The sequence below is a fragment of the Brassica napus genome, chromosome C4 (genome assembly GCF_020379485.1).
Source record: "Brassica napus cultivar Da-Ae chromosome C4, Da-Ae, whole genome shotgun sequence".
NCBI classification, from domain to species: Eukaryota; Viridiplantae; Streptophyta; class Magnoliopsida; order Brassicales; family Brassicaceae; genus Brassica; species Brassica napus.
This window is the reverse complement of record NC_063447.1, coordinates 43,536,760-43,560,143: the sequence shown is the minus strand read 5'-3', so window position 1 is coordinate 43,560,143 and position 23,384 is coordinate 43,536,760. Positions and strand designations below refer to the sequence as shown.

Below are 23,384 nucleotides of genomic sequence, written 5' to 3'. Positions count from 1 at the left end.
ATTCTATACTTTGTTTGTTTTGTCAACAAAACTTTATCTGTAATAATGTAACATTAGGTGGTAATTTGCACCAGGCACGGACTCATGGAATTAAAAAAAATATAACTTTAAAACTATATAGATTAATTTATTGGTGCAGTTTAAATATATTTTATGGAAATAAATCTATAAGAATAAGCAAAACTTATATAAATTTATTATGAATTTAAGATAAAACAAAACAAAAGCAATAGAATTATTGTTTTCATAATATAAATTATCAATATAAAATAAAACGAAACATAGGCAATAGAATAATAAAATACAAATATAAGTTTTATAACTTTCACTTTAATTTTCCACATAGACTTCTTTGGCTTCAAGTGAGAGATGAAATAAATGACAATTTTTTTTGCTAGGTAGAAAAATAGTATGTTATGATGTCGATGCTTGTCAAACCGTGGATATATATAAGGATCACTTATAGGGTTTTGGTTACGAAAGATTAGAGAAAAAATAATATTCTCTCGCCACAATCAAAACGAATGAATTCCTAACTTTTAGTTGCCAATTTTAAAATTACGGAAGTAATATAATTAAGAAATCAACATATAGAAAAAAATATTAACTTTGTAAATTAACCTGATCGAATAGCAGCGTGATTGAGATTTTGATTCCTTAATTTTAGAGTCTTGGTGTTTAAGCTAAGGAATTAAATGAAATTTGTAAATTGGTATTGTCCAATCAGTCAAAAGATCAGATTGCGGTAGGTGCTATATGATTAAAATTCATATACAAATTGCATTATATAAATACGCACCAGAAATGTAACATACCAAAACAATAGAAAAAACATGACCATGATGAAAAAGATCAAACTTAAGACATGACCGGATTTCTACTTCTTAACCAGTCATATTAACACAACCGGTTTGACCTGTGAGTTGCGATGATATATATATATATATATATATATATATATATATATATTTTAACGTTATAATGATATATTATTTTCATAATAAGTTTAGTGACATCATAAGAGGTCGGTCGACTACTTGCCTAATAATATTATTAGATTGAAATAAAATATAAAGAGATATATTAATTAGAAGAGACATGCATAATCCATAGAAACCAATTATAGTATGCAGTAATACACGAAAGTTAAATGACCAATGGCATAACATAACATGTAATTAGTCTAGGTAAAGAAAGATTTTTCACTAAAGTCTACGAGAAAAACACTCATGATGACACATAAGTAATGATAAATTTGATAATAACACATGAAACAAAGGTTAATTAATTAGAATGCTCCTAGAATAATAGTAGCAAAGGGATGAGTAGTAAATACAATAGAAAAACAAGTTTCTATGTTGTCTAATTGCAGCTTTAAAAATAGAAAGTAGCCTATATTTATGCATCTTGAGACGTATCCAAAAATTATTTTTCCCCACTAAAATTGTGGTTTTATTTTTTTTTAGTTAAAAATAGCACTTGTTCACGCACGAATACGTCAAAACATTTGTGTTTATCTGTTTTTATTGGTGTATTGGTTGTATTATACATGTCAAATTAAGAAGAGTGTTTTGGTCAAAAAAATTAAGAAAGGTATGCAAAAATTAATCATTAGTTTTAACATTGAAGTTATATACAAGTTGCGATAGTTTGTTTACCAAAATGTTTTTTTTAATGACAAAAAGTGTTCTTTTTATTTGTTATGGATCATTAGCCCAATAGAATGTAAAAAGTAAAAGGAAAAAAAAAGAGCGTTTGAATCAAAATTTAGATATGGAGCAAACATTCTAACGATAAAATTACTGAAATGTAGGTAGAAATGATTACCAATGTACACCCTCCGTTTCAATATATAAGTAGTTTTTAAAATTTTTGTTTGTTTCACATTGTAAACTATTTCAAAAATTTAATTCAAAAAGTAATATGATAAAATAGTATTTAAATAAAAAAATTAAAGTAAAATTAGAAGTATGGTCTGTCATTGGTTCTTTTCTCTTTTTAATTAAATATTAAAGCTATAAACATGTTTTCCTAAATACTTGTATTTTTAGAAAAAACTACTTAAAATGGAGAAAATAAATGGGTAAAATTTAAAACCAGCAAATTTCAATCCAACAAATTTCAAACCACCGAAAACAAAGCTCCAAAAATTGGAGAAACAAGATCCCAAACATAGAAAAACAAACTAAAAATATGACCAAACTACTACCGAGAAATCACAAAGATTAATCTTCAAGACAAAGTACAAGAAACAAAAATCACAAACCAAAATTCAATCGAGAACACTTGAATTAAGAATAAGCTTGAGAAAGATATCATCTCCGTCCAATTTACTGACAATAAAAAAATTAAATTAAATTATATTGCTACAATATCAGACCCTAAAAGCTTAGTTGAACCACCAGAAATGAAGTCGGAATCATCCAACATTGAAAAAATATTTTTTCCTACAAAGAGAAAACAAGGACCAAACTAAAAATGGTTACTCTCTACAACTAGAACGAACATAAAAACCTTGAAGAAAAGATAACCTGCAACCACAAGAACAACCGCAGAACTGGAAAAACAGACCACAATCAGCTTGAACATAAAGCTCCAAACATATCTTGTTAAACAGAAGAAAGACAAACATGGGAAAACCCACACATGCAAAATCCATAAACCCAAATCAACAAAAAAAATTTGGAAACATAATCAGGAGTCTCTTTAATTTGTCGAAAGTACTTCCAACAAGATAACATAATTAAGATAAAAAAAAATCAAAAGAAGAAAGATCAGTTTTATGCTCAAACTATTCATTTAACTACTCTGTAATTTAAGAGGTGCAGTGCAGTACTTAGGGGTCAAATCCACATAAACTCTAAGATTACACAATGTAATTTTTAGTTTTTGAATTACGCTAGACGATAGATTAAAAGCAATAAACAAGATAATTAAGAAGGTTGTAGGATCAATAGGAGAGGGCATTAGACTCAAGGAGATTCGCATGTAAATCAGGACCACATAACAATCAATATATCATAGATCTAATGAAGAATAGTTATTGAACTCAAGGCACAACATAAAAATCATTCAACTTCAGTTGCAGAAATTATTTTTGCAAAAATCTTAGAATTCCAAATTTCTTTGAAAATTCAATCTATTCAAATAAGCATTAAGAATGAGTTTGGCAAGTTCTCATACCTCTTTAGGAGAAAAATCTAACGACATCAGTAAGAGGAATTTTGCTCATTTAAGATATGTCAGAAAATCAATAACGGTGGTATTTCTACCAATTATCCTAGGGTATAAGTTCCAGATTCTTAGTCATCATCCTCTTCCCATACATCTTAATCATAGGAGAGAGCCTAACAACATCAATAAGAGGGGTTTCAAAAATAATTTTATCCATGATTGCTCTGCATTTGGCATCCTCCAGCTCTTATTTAGACTTTCTTAGATGATTTGGGAAAGGAACCTTAGGTCTGTAGACCCTTCCTTCAGTTTTCTTTGATGTTTCGGGAGGAGGACAGTTTGTATGCATAAGATGTCAATTGACATTGATGGGGGTGTCCTTCAACACTCTGTGTTGGTATTGACACCAATGGTTCGTGTATCGTTAGATTTCTTCATATATTTTTAGCAGGGTGTCGACCGACACTAGGTTGTGTCGATCAACACTCTTCTCAAGTGTAGACCCTTCAGTGTCGACTAGGATTGCACGGTCAATTTATCTCTGACAAAACTAAAAAATCATGACTTTGGAGTGGTGTCAACCGACACTCAGCATTGTGTCGATCGACACTGGGTTTGAATCTCCAAATTATTCATCTTCCATCTCTTTTAACTCCACGAATTGTTTCTCAGTATGACAACTCCTCAACACTGGAGTGAGCAGTTTTCCACTTTTGAAACTGAATCCTTCTTCCCTCTTCACAAACCCATCATTTTGCGCAACCTGAGTATCCGATTTCTTGACATGAGTGTCCAGATCTTCGAACTTCCCATTCAAATCATTGTACATCGAGTCAATCTTTCCATTGAATTTAACAGTCATTTTATGTTGACTCAGGAGAATCTGTTACAACATAGACTCCATTTTGTTATCTTGAGTCGCCGCAAGAGGTTCCTAATAGTTGGAAGAATCCTAATCTCTTACGAAGTTGTTATTGCTCTACAAAGTCTTCTGAAATTAAGATTGTTGAGTTTTGTTAGAAAAGTTTTGATTTCTTGTGAAGCCACTCCTCTGGCCAATTCCATTGAAGCTTTTGTTCCCTTGCTGCTTACTAAACCTCTACCGCTGAAAACCAGCTCCATTGACAAAATTAACCTCCTCTTCTTCAGCCTTTTTAGTTGGTTCAATAGTCTCAACTTTTGCAGTAAACTTGAACCTACTAATTGCCAACAAGGAGACCGTGAACAAAATCCAGTTTAGCTTTCACCTCAACAATCTAACATGAATATGCATTTCCAGCCATTCTCTTCTTGTCAAGGTCTACGTTCTTGGTACTATTGTTATATGCTAAATTTTCAATAAGTTTCTTAGTTTTCTCTAGTTTCATGGTTTTGAAATTTTCTTCACTTGCAACATCTAAGGTCATCTAATACCTCCAACTAATACCACTGAAGAGGATACTCAGTAGTGAACCTTGCTAAAACCATGATGCGGACAGTCTTTCTGGTAAGCTCTAAATCTGATCCAAGATGTAATTTGTAGGACCCTGAGAAAATGAAGAGATTTTGCTTCTCAACTCCTCTGATCTTGCATCATGAAAAAATTGTTCAAAAAGGTATGCTTGGTGTCATTCCAGGTAGTGAGATATCATGGTGCCAATTGTTTCGGCCAATAACCTTCAACCCCGTATAGAAAGTAAAGGAAAATATTGCAGAACAGGTAGTTTTCAGGGAGATTCACAGGTAAATTAAAATCACATATCAATCAAATTATCAGGGATTTAATAAAATCAAACCACAACAATAAAATCAATCAACTCCAGTTGTATAGATTATCTATTTCACAATCTTAGAAATCCAAATTCTTTTGCAAACTCATTCAATTCAATTAAGAATGAGTTTGATCGGTTCACAAAATATTTAAATCAAATTTCTTTACAGATATGTATTTTGCTCATTCACAATATGTCAGGAAATCAATAACACTGTTATCTACTAATTATCTTACGGTCTAAATTCCAGTTGATTAATCTAGAATCGGTATTAAAAACAATATGAATGAAGAACAATGTAATTACCCTAATCATTTTGATCAATCTAACAATTCATCTATAACCTTTGAATAACCCTAAATCTAACAAGAAAAATACTCAGACATAATCAATGAATCACAAATCATGGTAAAAATAAATTGCATAAATAGATTAGAGTAAAAAATATTGGAATTCTAAATCAATCTCCGAAGGAGTTATGATTCTTCTCTCCAAATCTCTCTAAAATCTTCAATCTAGCGTAAGTAAAGCGTAGCCTAAAAAATTGGCTTAAGAAACATAATACACACTAAAACAATTTAGGAATCTTCTGCAAATAAGAAAATTTATGGGCTAATTTTGCAATTTTTGAAACTTGTAAAAACTCATAGTTTTGCATGGATCACAATGGGTGTCGACCGGCACCAAAATGATGAACTTTGGAGAAATTAAGGAGAGAGAAAAATTGTGACTAAAATTTTGTTTTATTAGTCGATGTTGGCAACTAATAAGTAATAATTACCTAAGTTTAACATTTTACCAAAAAACTAATATGCACCTAGTATGTATTTAGGCATTGCCTGATTGCATCATTACATGACTGGCTTAACTCAAAACATAATGTTATTTACAAAAAAAAAATCATCTATACCTTTTCATCCGGATGTTTATAGTTTATCTCACGTGGGTCAATGAAATATATATACTTTTTTGGGGCATATTTCACTGGTTAAAACTTAAAAGTAAAACAAAGTGTAATCGAATGTTTTTCAGTTTTGATTCGAGATACAGAATGGTAAGGAAGGAACACAAGGGGAATTAAAAGATGTCTCGTCAACATCTAAATTTTTTTAGCAACTTTTTTAATTATTTACGACCACAAAGAAAAATATATTGTCTCTGCCCTATATCATTTTGTCCCTCATCACTTCCACTTTCATCAAACAAACTAAACAAAAGCCATAAACTTTAGCTCTCTCACCTTATTAGCACATGTATCCATTATAGTGTGTAAGGCGTTGAGAACTTTTTGTTGAAGATATAAATATTAAGAATGAATCTAGCTGATACAGTTCATCAGTATGGTTTTGCTTTATAAATTATCAAAACTTTTCTACTTTCTTTGTAAATAAGTTTTATATTGTTGGGTGTACTTAATAAAATCAAATAATACAAATTAGAAATTGATTCACTGGTTTTGTGTTGCCAGTTGATAACGAAATGTCGACACTAATTTAAATACAGATGTGAAACATGTATTAACACGTTAAGAAATAACTTTATATTGGTTAGAACATGATCAACTACAGATTTGAAACATGTATGAACACGTTGAGAAATAACTTTATATATGGTTAGAACATGAAACTAAACAACATGCATAATCAACTAAACAAAATCTGTATTTTTCAAAATTTATCTATGTTATTGACAAAAGGACTAATAGAAACACTGCATTACTTGTTATAATAAAGTTAATCCGTGCTTGTCACCGTTATTGGATCAATTAAGGACATTAACTTTTGGACAAATCTCCAAAATAGCATCTTTCTAAGTTTATATCACAAAAATAGCACTCAAAAACTAAAATGACCAAAATAGCACCTTTTTAAGTTTATCCTTTGAAAATTTTAATTTTTTTATTTTTCAAAATTTGAAATCTTATCCCCAAAACCTCATTTCTCAACTCTAAACCCTAAACCCTAAACTCTAAATCCTAAACCCTAAACCATAAACCCTAAACCCTAAACTCTAAACCCTAAACCCTAAACCCTAAATCCTAAACCCCACCCTTTAACTCTAAACCCTAAGTTTGTGACTTTTGATAAAACATTAAGTACTATTTTTGTGACTTTTGACCTTGAGTGCTAGTTTGGGAACATAAACTTAATTTAGTGCTATTTTTGTCTTTTTCTCTTTAACTTTTTGTAACCCAAGTTTTCCAATCTCTACGCATGAGCCACTTTGATCATTTAGACTTTGATCCCTGTGGTTTACCCATAGTGGATTAGCAGAACCTTTTTTACTAGAAGATCATAAAGTTCAACCCGTGTCTGCTGGCACAATATGGTATTAGACAAAAAACGTAGTCTCGCTACGGCCTCGTGTTCAGTTCTACAGTGTCCAAACTCTATGCATGGATCATCTGGTCGCTAAGGCTTTGGTTCCAAATCCAATGCTTCAGCCGTGGACCGTGGTGGATTTGTTGCTAAAGGATATGCTCATCTCCGAGATAAATTATTATTATTATTAGTAAAATGACTTATTATTCTCATTAATGTACACAAATAAATCACGTGGTGGAACAGCTAAACACATGCTATTAACCTGAAATTTAGATAGTAAACCATGTGCACCAAATCAAAACTATTAAAATATAACTCCTTCCTTTTTATTTATTAAATTAATCAAATCTTAGAACCATCTCAATTATATAATCTTTATATTTTTGGCATTATAAAAAAACAGCAGGAAGCTATTTGCATGCAGGGAATATACAGAACATGCTCTCTGATCACTTCCATGCTCCCTTCTCTGTCTCCTTTGCTTTCTCTTATTCCATGTGCTTTCACATGCTCTTTTCTCTCTTTTTTTAATCAAACCCGTTCCGGTTTAGTTTTTCCCGGTTCTCATACTTCAAAATAACTTTTGTTTTCCTGATTCAAAATTTATCTTTTAAAAAAAAAACTGTTTAATGAGGTTTTGCTGGCTCACAACACATTCACATGCAGCACCCTCTCTACGAAGCACATTTTAATTTAATGCGCCTATTATCTCCTTCGACCAAAAAAAAAAAGAAAAGAAAAGAAATGCGCCTATTATCTCCCATTTTATTGACCAAATTGCCCCTCATATATTCATAAGACGCTAAAATAATTGGCTTTAGTATAATGACATTGTCTTTTTAGGTCATGTTTTTAGCAAGTCTAAAGTATATAATGAAATCATTTTTAAAATTAAGAAAATTTGAAAGATGTTTTGGAATGTTGATAATAGCATAGTCACATATTCAAATGTGAACATAAAAAAAAATCATAATAATTCGTGACTACAAAAACATAGTTTTTGTTTGTTAAATAGAAAATAGGGTTTCAAATTATTTTCCTGAACACAGTAGAAGAACAATGTCTTTTTAGAATACGTAGTCAGAAAGGAATAAAATTTGCAAATCATCAATGTGCATTCTTATGATATTTTGACATTTAGTACAAAGAAAAAGACATGAGTTAAAAAAAAAAGACATGAGTTATCACCCATGTTAAACAGAAGAATAAAACGAAGATTACAATGAACGAAGGGTCCAACCTTGACAAAACAAAAAGGGGTCCAACAAAGATATCAAACGAAAACACTTATTAGGTCAAATGAAACTGACTGAATCATTTAAACAAAGTGAACGTCCTTCGTACGTACAGTTAAGTCTAAATATGTAAATAAAATGAAATACGGATAACCATGGAAGGGTAATATAGAGAAAAATATTTGCCAAAAACACTTATCATGTGCCCTCACAGAAGGCTCAGGCTTTTACTGTCAAATCATATGGCAAATGTGCACTCGTCACCCACTTCCTCTCTTTGCTAACTTAACCGGTTTCTCCCATCTTTGGAACTTACAGATATACCCTTCTTCCCACATGTCAGCGCTGTCGGTATTCGTACAACTCAAACATTCAGACAATTTGGAAACTAATGGTTTAGTATTTTAGGCTTATTCTTCAAAGAAATATGAAACGACCCAAGAAGATAAAATAAGGGTTGTCCAAAAAAAGGATAAAGTAAGTTAAATAATAAGCTAATAACGATTGTAGCAACATCATTCTATGTTGAATATGAAGTTCCGATATAGATTGGATGAAATTTGTTTACGTACGGTTATGCCCCTAAAAGATACTTGGCAATGAGCACGTGAGTAAGATATTATCATGATTTTTTCAAAACCACAAGGGCCCAACCGAAAAACAAAAGCACAAGACGACAAACTGAGGAATGAAAGCACCACTAGTGGCACTACCGTAATAAACAGTAACTCCAGGGGCATAAACGAGTGACCAAGCGTACATAAACCCCAATCTTCTTTCTTCTCTCATTCAAACAAATAAAGAAACAAAAGTCTATTATAACTAAGCCTCTCTTCTTCTTCGTCCAGGATGAGAATATTGAAGACCCAAAGATCCTCGAGAGGAGGAAGAAGAAACATCAAGAAACAAGGAAGCAGAAGATCACATGTTTCGTCACGAGCCAGCATTATCAGGAACTGTTCCAGAAACAGTGGAGATAAGTTCACCGAGAAGCTTCAGGCGCTTAAGAGTCTTCTTCCTCCGTCAGAGACCAACAAGACGGATCACAATCGTCACGTGGAGGAGAAACCAAATAGTGGAGAGACGGAACAGCTGTTTCAAGAAACGGCGGATTACATCGTCAGGCTTAGGAACCAAGTCATCGTGTTGCAAAAGCTAATCGAGATATATGGATCATCATCATCCTCTGATCAGACGGAAGACTTTGTCTTATAATGTTCATATTTTTAAATTATGATTTTGTTTTCTGAAACTTTAAGCATTTTATTTTTATGTATTACGTACTTTAAACCTATATGGTTTTACGTAGTTTAATGTATAATGGTCTTATTTTTGTTCTCCGACATACGTAATCAAAGCGCGTTGTTTGCTCGTTGTTGGCATGAGCGACTAGCTAGCGAGACGTTATATAGTTTGTTTGATTGTTAATGTTAGCCACCACCGACTAGCAACAACAATCAAAGTATGTTTGTTTTATTGTTCCTGAAACGTTACCTTTTGGCGAACCGTTTCCGCATTTAACGATAATTTTTTGATGTTATCTATTCCTGAAACTCTCGGTCGAACCAAAATTGCAGAACGAACATGATTTAATCACTGATACTAGCAACAACATCGAACATGATTTCAGGGAAAACAAAAATTAGAAAAGTGAGAAAAGGGTATTAGAGTGTTAGATAAAGTAACAGAAACAGCAAATAACTAAATGTTAAAAAGTGAATAAATGTTGATGACATGTGTAATGAGTTTCATCATAAGACTAAAGGATTCAGATTTTCTTGTGGTGGAGGCTTTTAGTAATAGTTAGCTTATTAAGTTTAAAATTTTTATCATGTTTCTAGCACATCATTCCTTTTATGTTCTTATATTTGATTTTATTGTAAAGTCTTTCTTTTATAGATTATTTTTAGCAACAAAGAAAACTAGAAGTGAAAAATAACAAATTATATTCTATAGAAGTATTAAACTACAGAACTAAAGATAGAAGAGTGAACATAAAAGTAAAGAGGGAAGAGAGATACGTACATCAGTCCAAATATATGCTGTCTTTTGTCCCAGTAGGACGTCACAAACATTTACAAATAATTACATAGTTTGCCACATCCATGTATATACGTATATGTATTTATGTAACATATATGTAATTCATGGTCACGATGATTGTGACTTGTTAGTTCCCTTTGCTTAACTCTACCATGTGATCCCCTCCCTTTAAAGCTTTCGTTTTAATTTAAAGTTTCTCATAGCCCCTTATACTACAATGCGCATGTTGCTTTTCCCTATTTTCTGTGTCTATGTGATATTTTTATTTCTTTACACAAACAAAATATCTATGTTGTTAAGAAAAAAAACAAAATATCTATTTTGTAAGAAAATATCTACTTTTTGAACTTAAATATCTTTTTTTCCTCGTATTCAACAAATTGTATATTTTAAAAAAACTGTTATTTTATCTATTTACTTCATATTTTGGCTTTAAATTTTAACTTATGTAAATTGAAATTTATGTCATGATTTTCTTAGTAATAGATACAGTTAAAACTAGCCCGTAGGACAGGCGGATGAACAAATAAAAATAATAAAATAATATTTTAAATTCAATACATATATTTTTAAAATGTAGTTTACTCGCAATTGAAAACAATATTAATTTTTAGTATTTTTTTGTTTTTCTTGTTAGAAATAACATTTAGTAAATTTTCTTTTAATGTAATAATCTTATATTTTATTTTTGTTTTATTTTTATTATAAAAATAAGTAAAATAAAAGCTCGAAAATATTGTCTAAATTCTATACATTGATCACTGATTATTTCTCAGTCTTATACATTTGTTTTTGAATCTATTAATTCTTTTTACTCTAGTAGCTGGTCTGTGGCTCGCGCGGAAAATTGTTTTTTTAATTAGATATTTTATTTAACGCTTGTTTATATTTTGAAATGTTTTATTATATCTTAGAACATTTTCAATGGTACACAAAAATTATCTCTATATTTCACTCTAAAATAGAGTAACTCTATTATAGAGTTGAATTTACTACAATGGTTCACTCTACAATAAAGTGAAATATAGAGTAATATTGCTTTTTACTCCAAATATAGAGTAAAATAATAACATTAGTTTATATTCTACTGTATTATAGAGTAACTCTATTATAGAGTGAACTATTGGAGCAAATCCAACTCTATAATAGAGTTACTCGTAGATAATTTTTTTGTGTACCATTGGAGATTGTCTTATGTGTGATTTTTTAATCATATTTTGTTAATTTCTTTTAAAATTTATGATATTCAATTTTAGTTTGTTGCGTAAATAAAATTTCATAATAAGATTATTATATAATTTTTAGAGCTTTAATGGACTACTAGATTTTGATCCGCGCTTTGAAAGCGCAGAATTGTCTTATATTAAAAATTCTACTAACCTGTCAGTTCACTAATATGTTAATTCATGGGCGTTCGGTTTTAGATTCTGTTCCAGTTTTTTTTATTTGTGTCAATTCGATTGTGATTTTTGTTTATTCAGTTCAAGAGATATAAGAACCATTTGGTTATTTATGAATATGGTTTTGGTTTTGGTTTAGTTATTTTGGTTTCTGGTTTGGTTCAGATAATAACCTTAGGAACCTGATAAAATTTGAGTTCACTTCGGTTTTTGGTTCTCATTTTTGGATAATTTTGGATAATTCAGGTAAAAATTACATTTTGGATTTTGTTGGATACAATATCAGATAACTCAGATAAATTCAAATATTTCGAATATTTATTCGAATATTTTTTTTTTGGTGATTCAGTTCTATCGGGAAATTACGACAATTTTAAATATATCAGATAAAAGGTAATGGGTAATCCATTTTTTGAGTTGTTCGGTCATAAGTAGTATTTTTAGAATATTTGATAACTTTAAAACTAAAGATTATTAATATTTTACGGTATATAAAATTTATTTAAGATATTCGGGTACCCATTTGGTTCTCGGTTGGGTTTTAATTTGGTTTTGTTTTTTTTCTGTTTCAGCGATATAGGAACCATTAAGATATTTGTGAACATTGATTCGGTTTTGGTTTTGTTTTTTGTTTTATGTTATTTCAGTTTGATTTTCAATTCTCAATTTATATGCCAATACTTAAATCTGTTTGTACAATTTGTCTTGTATTTGATAAATAATTGATTTAAACTTATTTTTAATAATAGATTTTATATATCAATACTGTTATTATATAAAATTTGTTGCTATTTCATTGATAATATATAACTATGAAGGTTTACCAGAAAGTATTTTGATGTTTATAAATATGAAGGTTTATCAGATTTCATTGATAATATATAAATAAATACATTACTATGTAAAATATATGTTGGAAATATTTAGTTTATTAATGAGAATTTGGTGGGATATTCTTAAACTTGCTACATATTAGTTAAGTTTCCATAATCTTTATTGATACAATATTCGAGTTTTAATTTAAAGATCGCAATCTAGTTTGTCTTCCATTTATTTTCAAATATTAGATTTTTTCCAGTTATAAAATGTTTTCAAAATGTAAAAAATGTTTAAATTTTGGCACACAATCCGCCATTTTCGAAAATAAAATAAAACCTAGATTTGATACCATTTATTTTTCAACTAGACTCATTAAGTTTAAATTAAAATTTTGGAAACTTTCTTCGTTTGTTAAGTTTAGATATTTCTATATGAAAAATTAGAAGTTTAGATCTATTAAATTACTAAAAAGATTGTGTAAAAACTTTTAGTTCCAGTCTACATAGTCAAAAATATGCTTCATATATTATGTTTCCGTAAACCATATATCAGAAATATTAAATATTTATTGTATAACATAAATATCTTGGTGTTAACTATATTTAGGTATAGATAATATATTTATTGTTTACGGTTTGTTTACAGTTTGTTTTGTAAGGAAGATCAGGGTTTCCGGAAATTTTAATGTTTAGAGTTTGTTTAGTAGGTCTATGAGTGTGTGGAATAAAGTATAGTTATGTATATGTAGTGTTCAGGGTTCGTTTTGCAAGCTATAGTATTTGCAATATTCATTGTAATCACATATGTTTATACCATAGAGGAATCATTATATTGATTATAAATTCAACAAAATCTATATTATTGTTAAGAGTTTTTATTGTAAATTATACAAATAAATTTATAAATACATAATAATTTCTATGCTTTAAGGTGTAAGAGGAAAGTGACAAAAAAAGCTTAACCTTATCAAGTAAGAGAGTTTTATGGTTATTTACATTTTAGCTAAGCTTTTAGCAAATCCACAACTGTCATAGGCTCCAACAATGCATCATGACCAATCTCTAATATTGGACGCACAGAAACCGGCTTCACTATCAAACAGCAAATAAAACAATCATCACAAATCAACCGCAACATCACAGCTAGCAATGAAAAGCAAGATAGAGAATTAACACATCTATACATTACCTAAAAATCTAACTTTGGAAAATCTCCTTAATGAAAGCTCCAAATCTATGGCAAATCTCCTCTTCTTAGCAAATGAAAGCTCCAAACCATCATCAAAAAAATTAGAATTCATTTGTGACCGAAGCAAATAGTGAACTCATCTCGAGTGTTCAAATTCCTCAAACCTCAACAAAAAACTGTGAACTTATGACCATTCCTCTGATTACTTTACAGCAGACCTATACAAACAATGTTCTATTCACATCTATGAACTTATATAAGCATAGATGCAATGAATTAACAGAAAGTTCCATAAAACTTCACCTTTTGTACTTAGTAACTGCAACGCCTTTGACGTATATAGCACCAGCCATACCTGAAGAAACCCATCAATCCTGAAGAAACCCATCAATAAAGCTCCTCAACCTTTCACTCATTTCTTATACATCACAGTTATAAAGGTGGAGACTTTAACATGCGTTAGACAATAATACAGAGCAAACTCCAAAATGTGTTTCAGAGATATTACCGAATTGAAAAGACGGAAATGGCAGAGAATCTAAATTCCAGAGGATTGAGATTTTAAACTCGGGTAGTGAGATTCCGTTGATCACTTTGGTGTAGTCGGCGTTGATGACTCGATTGATCTACTTTCTCAAACAATTCCCCTCTATTGCTCTCCTCACCGCGTCAACCTCCGGAAGCTCCGGCGGGTTACCTTCATGAAACCTCCTTCGATTCACGACCAAAAATCCCACAAAAGCCTAATTGAACCTCAAGCAAAACTTCAATCTTCAAACACTCCGAAATCTTTATCGTCATCACCTTTATTGTATATTGGAATTAATCACTCTTGAAAGTTTAAATCCAAATCTGGGATGATCTCTTGTGACAGATTGCTAAACTCAAAGTAACGTGTTTATTTTTTGATATAGGTAATTAATATATTTAGATAATTATTAATAATTGACAGTAGCATTTCTATAAATATAAAAGTATAGCTTAAAAATATTCCTTTGGCACAATCTTGTAAATATTCTTGAAAGAAAATGTCATACAAAAAAAAAGGCTTTCTGTTTTAATAGTATTGATTTTCATTTTGGAGGTTAAGATCTTTGGAATATATGTCTGAGTTTAGATTATTAGTTTGATATCTACGCTTATTCTCTTTTTCATATTATTTCATAGCATCTCTTTTTGGATTGTACAAATATTCTGATTTTAATTTTCATACAAATATTTAATTTGTGGTTGATGATTTTTTGGAATTCATGGCATATGATTTTTCTTTATCACATTTATTTAGATACAATAACCTTTGATCTCTTGTTTATATCATGACAATATATTTTTATCGTTCTTTTGTTTACTGTTTTATTTGCTATATCTTATTTTTTTCAACAATTGCTATATGTATTATTTTTAAGTTATAGATTTTCATAAATTTCTTGTTAACTTACGTTGGTTTGAGTTTAGTGGTCAAACAGAAAAAGAAAAAGAAAAGCATGTACTCATTTTTATTTAGTTTATTTGGTTTGATAAAAAGTGAAAACCAGTATCATTAATGTATTTTCCAAATTTTTTGTTCTTATGAATATTTTATATTTATTTTTGAAATTCATTTTTTATATATTTTGTATTTTGAGTTATTTTTTATGTTTTACTAATTTTTCTAGTGTTATTTTTATTTTCTGAATTATTTATATAAAATATTTTTTACTTATTAATTAATAATTGGTTGTGGTTTTCCAAAAATTGTTTCCATTTTTTTTTTTAAGTTTGAGTTTGGTGACAAAAAAATATGTAAGATTCACTCTTTCTTATTTTTTTGGCATGTATTTGTGAAACCTCAGTGACAATATCGTAAACAGACTTGTTTGCCTTTTTGTTCTGATGAAAATTATACTTATTCATGAAATTTTATGTATTATTAGATTATATGATTCATTTTCACTAAATTATTACTAAACTTTTCACATAATTCAATATATATTATGTATTTTCATTAAATTATAATTTTATGTTTATTATATGTTTACTTTTGCTTCTCAATTTAAAAATACACTATGTATTAATCTTTAGTTATGGTTTTCTATGTTTTGTTAATTTTTCAAGTTTGAGTTTTGTGACCAGAGCAATTATAATTCTTGTTAGATTTCTTTTATATTTATTTTTTCGTTTGTATGATTTTGATGAAACGTGAGATATCATTCTCTTATTCATTGTTTATGTAAAGTTATGTAGAAAAAAAAATTATTAGTTGTTAAATAATTTACCAAGCTTAAATGTTATTATTATATATTTTTTACTAAAGTTGTATTGTCCTTCTGTTATATCCTGTTATTTTTATTTGTTTCAAACTTTTTTTTAATTTGTTTATCGTGTCTTTGATTATGTATGATTTTTAGTTATGTTTTCATCATTTTTGTTAATTTCTCCAAACTTGAGGTTGGTGACAAAGAAGTAAACATAATTTCTTTGATTTCATTCATTTTTTTTATTTTTTATCATTCTTTGTTTGATGAAAAGTGAAAAACTATATCGTAAGTTGATTTCCCTTTTTTAAGTTTCTGTTTATTTTTGAATTTATGTATTTTGGATTGTATTTTTTCATTAAATCGTTAGTTGTTGTTTTAAATTTTCACTAAATTCAAGTTATATTATGTATTTTAACTAAAATTTTATTGTAATATTTGTTATATTTGGTTAGTTTTTGGTTTTCAAAGTGAATTTTTTGTTTTTTCTAAAAAGATATCTTTGATTATGTATTAATCATCAATTTAGTTTTACATATTTTTTTGCTTAGTTAAAACTTGGAACCAGAAAAGAAGAGAAAGTATTTCGTAAAGTTCACTTTTTAGCTGTATTTAAAGAAACATGTATGTATTTGTAACAAAACTTTTCTCGTTGTATTTGTTATATTTTTTTAGTTTTTAGTTTTCAAAGTGATTTTTTAATCTAAAATAATATGTAATATGTATCAATCATTGATTATGGTTTTCCATTATTTCGTTTTTTTTTCTTAGATTAAACTTTGGTACTAGAAAAGAGAAAGTATTTCCTAAAGTTCACTCTTTAGCTTGATTTGATGAAACAATGTCGTAAATGGTTCTCTTTTGTTTTGTTTATGAATAAGTTTTACTATATATTGTTGCTAAATTAATATATGTGGATAGAACGACTGATGTCAATTTTTTTGTTTAATTGAGAATCGAGTACTAATATAAGGTACTTATGAGGTATTAAATGTTTTGTCAATAGATTTGATATAAATAAAAAATAAATATGAGACAATTTCTTAATTTTTCAAAATTATGACATTTGTCAAATTTTGGCATAGCCTTTGCTGAGTTGACTCTCTACGATGAGAGAAAGTCTAACTTTATTGTAATAGATAGATAAATGACACAATTTTCTTAATTTCAAAATAAAATATTTTTAGAACTTCATGAAACATATGTGTTGGACATTGATTTAAACGAAAATTCCTAACCCATACTAAAAAATAGGAATTTTTAATCAGGATTCCAGAAAACTTTACGTAAAATAATTTACTCCCTATGTTTTTTAATTAGTGTCACTTTGACATTTTTCACATAGATTAAGAAAGTGACTGAATTGTATTTAAATTGTTATTAATTATACATATTTGACCAATAGTCTTTGAGATAAAAAAAATTATTTATAAAATCAATGAAGTTTACAATTAATTTTCAGCTGAAAGTAAGTATAAAAGATCACCCCCAATGCATCATACTATGCATTCATATATATAGGACCTAACAAATTCCTATTTCAACTATCATTATCATATTTCCTAATCTTTTAGATAATCATAACTTAATAAAGAAAATGAAACTTGTATCTCAAGTAATATTCAAGTTTATCCAACATTCTCATCTTCACCACTTTCGTAGAAGTTAGCATTAATGAGACATTTATCTCGAAATTTTAAGACAATCAAATCTCACTGGCACATACAATCAGAAAAAGAAACTCTCAAATGTAAATAAATAAACATAAATATGATAATAATAATAATTATTATTATTAGAGGAAAATATTAACCAGAAGTCAAACTGGCCTTCGTTTTGTTGAAACCTAACATCTTGATCAATCTCCTGTGATTACTTTAAAAGATTTTGATCAGAGATGAGATCCTGGAGTTGCGAAGGAGCTTTGTCTTTAGGGTCATTAGGGTTGGCGTTCTTGAGAACGTTTGTATCGACCTTGAGTTTCTTGTTGACGGTGGGATATATGTGCGATTATATACAGTCAAAATAGTTTCCCTTGTAGTGTGAGTAGAGGAACACGCCGCATTCTTCGCAGTAGGCCTGAGATTTTTATCCGAGATCCGGATTCGATCCGAGATTCGATCCGGATTCGATCCGAAAATCCGGATATCCGGAAGGGCCGAATCCGGATATCCGGAGGAGGCGAATCCGGATCCGGATAGTAAAATGTTGGATCCGTCAAAGCCGGATCCGGATCCGGATATCTTAATTTTTAAGTCCGGATATCCGGATCCGTAAGTTTTACTAAAAAATATTTCAAAATAGTAATATCTATATATAAAAATTAATTTTATTTAATATATTTTCATTTTTATAATAGTATATATAAATTTTATGTAAATTTTGTAATATTATACATAGAAATAATTAAAGACATTATATATATATATATATATATATATATATATATATTTTAAAATTATTGCTAATATTATATATATATATATTAATATTATTTTTTATTTATTTTAAGGATCCAAATCCGGATCCAGATATCCGCCGGATATTACAAGTTTTAGAAGGATATCCGACATCCGGATATCCGAAAACCCCAGATCCGGATCCACGTACCTTAAAATTGTCCGGATACCTGATCCGTCACAGGCCTATTTCGCAGGCAGTGATGTGGTGCTAGCTGTTAAGGAGTTCTTCACTTCAGGAGGGATGTTGAGGGAGTTAAAGCAACAACAATCGTTCTTATACCAAAATTTAAGGGGGCTGATGTACTAAGTCAATCCCGTCCAATTTCTTTATGTTCAACAGTCTACAAAATAACAGCAAGGCTCCTAAAGAAATACTTCAACTATTTATCCCATAGCGACTCAATATATATAATCATGTTGGATTTATTAAAGCATGTCTTATCTGTGATAGTTGGCATCATAACTTGTAGTTGACTTCCATAAGCGAGTCAAACTACTAGAGGCTGCCTTAAAATCGACCTTTCAAAGTCCTTTGATAATCTCGACTGCAAGTTCTTACTCAATCTATTGCGGAATTTTGAGGTTCCAGAAACATTAGTCAACTAGATCTGTGAATGTATTACACGTACAACTACCTCTTACAATACCAGTTTTAATGGAGAACTTATAGACTGCTTACCCAGGACCTCGTAGTCCAGTGGTACTACCTCCTTGGGGAAGGGAGGTCGGCTGTTCGACTCGCGGGGAGGGGGAGGCGTGCCCAGGGCCCGTAAAAAGGTACAGGCAAAGGCTGGCGCCGGGCCTAGGTGGGGGGCCGCAAGGTCAACACCTGGTTAATCAAAAAAAAAAAAAAAAACTTATAGACTGCTTCATATGAAAGAAAGGTCTGCAATATGGAGAACTTATACATTGCTTCATGGTTTTTGCAAAAAAAAAAAAACATTTTGTGGTTTTGGTGTGAAAACCTGATTTTGCGGTTCTGACGAAAATATCTAATATTCGGTTTTGGCAGAAAAATCTAATTTTGCAATTTTGGCAAAAAACACAATTTTTGGGTTGTTGGAAAACATGATTTTCGGTTTTGGTGGAAAAATATGAGTTTGCTGCTTTGGCAAAAAAATCAATTTTGAGGGCAAATCCTGATTTTTTGGTTTAACAAAAAAGACGTAGTTTAACGGTTTTAGCAGAAAAAAATTAATTTAGCGGATTTTGCTAAAATTCGATTTTGCGATTTTAGCAAACAAAATGTATTTTATCCTTATGTCAGGACAACTTGATTTTTTCATATTTTTTTTTTCTGAAAACATAATTTTATAGTTTAAATATTTTACTATCTAATAATAGCAATAATTATTATAACCTAACTACTTTTTATATTTCATATTGAAAGATATCTATTTTTACATTTGTAATAAAGTGTATTTTAGTCTTTTCATTTTTAAGATATTATCTTGTAGAAGAACTGAACAAAGACTGATAGGTCTAAGATCTTTCATAATTGCATGCAGCACCTCTAGAATCTTAGTGAGTGTGATTCCACTACTTAGGAAAAGCTCATGATCTAAAGAATTTTTTTGCTTTTACTGCTCGACCAATATTATATTAGAATCTTTGAAAAACAGCAGTCATTCCATCCATTCTATGGCACATGAGACCCTAAACGAAAACACTGCTTGGTCAACTTCCTCATCAAATACTTCTTTCACAAGCTCTCCATTCATTTTGGGTGAAACATTAGGAACAAAGCCTTCAAAAAGCTCCTGAAAATCTGATGGAGATGACGAAGTGAAAAGATTATAAAAGTAAGCAGTCATTCTCTTACCTATAAATCAATCTGCTCTATGCTTAACTCCATTTGAATCAAGAAGCATATGAAAGACATTTGAATTTTTATTCGACTTGACAGAAACATGGAAGAACTTGGATTTCCTATCACTCAGCTTTAACCATTTTCCCTTACAATTTTGGCTCCAATATGATTCTTCCTCATGGTAAGCTTCTATAAGCTCTTGCTTCATACCCGGAAGTCTATACCTTATGGGCAAGCTACTAGATTGCTCCTCCTCAAGAGTATTTTGAATCTTAACAATTTTCTCTCTTGCATTCAAATTATACAAGATCATTTTCACTTATTCAAGACTGATATTCATCTTCTAATTCTTGCTGAACATTGCAAACCACTTCTCTATTATGGGCATTCCAAGCCTAACAACAATGTCCTTTATATTAGGAAGATCAAGTAAAATTTTGTCAAACATGAAATTCACTTATCAGAGAGATGAGAACATACTTTGATATGAACCATATTTATCCAAGAAAACCTGATTATAAGCTTGAAAAAGGCTCAGCCAAAAATTATTCACAAAACCTTTATCCAGTTTGCTCTGAATCCAATCCTTACCTCTCATATCAACCAATGAAAAAGGATTCCTAAAAGTCATAAGTTCACTCATCTTACACTGAAATCACCAAACATGCACCACAAACTTCTTCTGCTGATGCCTATCCGAGATAACTTCTCCCATATCAAATGCCTTTTACTTTCTGTAGGATCACCATAAATACACGAAACAAAAACCTTTTGCTTCCCAACCTGAACATCCATATCAATTATCTGAGCTTAAAATACTTACACCAATATACATTTTCCAAAAAACTACTAACACACCACTACTTTCTTCCAGACTCACAGTATGTACACACTCATAACCAAACCAAACTTGGATATCAACTAAAATATTAGAGTGGATATGAAAATATTGTTTTACATATTTCCATGAGGCGAGGAATTGTCAAGTCTTGAGATCGTCCCAAGCATTGACAATTCCATCCCAGAAGGCTCATATAGATCGGACAGTCTCTCATTCAGAACTATCACTGGAACATTTTGCTTTGCAGTGTCGAAGGTTCCATCCAATTCATTAGAAGCTTTTCCCTTAACAACATCACCAACATCCTTCCTCTGCTTCAAAGGTAAGTTCTCAGTTATGTTCTCATGGGCAATTCTAGTAAACCTTCTTTTGCTCTTACTTGGCCTTCTCCTAGCCTTGCATTTTTAGAGATGATCGCGGATGGACTTCTCCAGAGAAGCATAACCTAAAAACCGTCGAATCACTCTTAGAAGAGGAATAGACATCAAAATTATAGGAAGCAACCAAATTGAGAGTCCAATATTATTATTCACTAGCATCAATGCAAGTCTTACTCTGGATCCTATAGCAGCAATTATCAACTTTGGAGAAGAAAAAATGTTCCATCATAGAACTTCAACGATGCATCAGATTCATAATTAGACACCAAGCCCTTAATCTTGTTTAGATCCTTTGTAACAAAAGGAATATGTTCTAAGCTATAAGCATACCTTTGAAGAAACACATCTTTTCCAGCTTCTCCCACATATTTTATAACCATTTCTTCTCGACTTTTCCTATCATCTCCAGTAAAAGCTAACAAATAATGATGTATACCTTTCAAGAATTCCATGAAAACTGTAGGACGACCTGTTATTGAGTTAAGATCAACCTGGTTTGCTTCAGCACACCAAAAAGAGGATCTGATTCCTTGATGATAGGCTCAACAAGTGGTTTTAACTGAGACAGACATGCTATTTTTGCCAAACCTTGATTTTGTCTTTTCATGACCAAAATCGGGCAAACAGCATGCTCATGAGTGAGCCTCTGACACAAATAACATCTCTAGGGGAGATAAATAGTAGTTGAACCTCCTTTTGGTAAGAGAATAACATTTTCCTTTTCTTGAGAGGTTTATACACATCAAACTTCATTTTGACCCTTACATATTCTTGACTTTGAGCTTTGGACGAGTCGTAAGCTACTTGAATAACCTGTCCAACTATGTCAACATGCGCATAGATAACTTTATCTGTGTAATAGTTGATTGTTATGTTTCAATCTGAACCCAAATAGGGATGAATTGCATAGAATTCGCAGGTGGAACCTCAGAAAAATGCTCAATAGCTAGAGTCCATTCATTATAGGAATGAACCCCTTTTTCTAAAACTTCAAGAAGATCATGCTCTTTCTGAAAAATAAACTGAAATATTTCCCTAGAAAGAGCTACTCCTCTAATGTTTCCTTCCCTCTTCCATTTTTGAGGCATGTCATGAATTAGGCTTGACATCTTTTGTAAATCCGGATTAAGAAGTTTTCCAAATAAGCCTAATCATTCTTATCACTCGAGCAAAACTCAACCAAATCCGGCATAACAAACGGTTCATCCTCTCCTCAAGGTACATAGTCATATGAGCTTTGTCCATAGCAGAAAACATCTTGAGAGAACAAAACTTGTTTGAGGATAAAATCTACTCAAACCTTCTTCACACTACAACTCCAAACACTACCACATAGATTTCTACAAACCACAAGTCTTATATTCTAACCCAAACCACCTAAGACACCAAACAATAATGCCAACTAAGACCTCGGAACTACTCTGAAACACTTATTACAAATAAAATCAATAAAAGCTAAGATCACCACTACATGAGCAACCACAAAATATCAACCCAGATCTCATTGTTACTTCACAGATTCTTCTGTATCACCACCTTAATCTCATAACCTAATAGAGAACAAAACTCTAATTGATCACGAGAAACAAATCCCTCACTAGGGCAACTTGACTAAGATCTCCTTCGAAATTGCCATTGTTGTCGCATGAAATCGCCTAAGAGGAAAATACTTTGAATCTTGTAATACAAAATATATCCAAAAAACTTTTCCAAATTAATATAA

At 30.5% G+C, this 23,384-nt stretch overlaps 1 protein-coding gene and 1 long non-coding RNA gene across 2 annotated transcripts; one reads left to right on the top strand and one right to left on the bottom strand.

Annotated features, from left to right (window-relative positions):
* The first annotated feature begins 9,253 nt into the window (after positions 1-9,253).
* On the top strand, positions 9,254-9,859 carry LOC106426552. Its single transcript, XM_013867264.3, has one exon. It carries the CDS (start codon positions 9,334-9,336, stop codon positions 9,697-9,699), a length of 366 nt encoding a protein of 121 aa, XP_013722718.1. The 5' UTR covers positions 9,254-9,333; the 3' UTR covers positions 9,700-9,859.
* A 3,733-nt stretch (positions 9,860-13,592) lies between these two features.
* Positions 13,593-15,267, bottom strand: LOC106426551. The gene is made up of 2 exons (XR_002658264.2): positions 13,935-15,267; positions 13,593-13,837 (listed from the first exon to the last, which is right to left on the bottom strand). It is a non-coding gene; the product is annotated as an uncharacterized LOC106426551 (long non-coding RNA).
* Between the last annotated feature and the right edge of the window lie 8,117 nt (positions 15,268-23,384).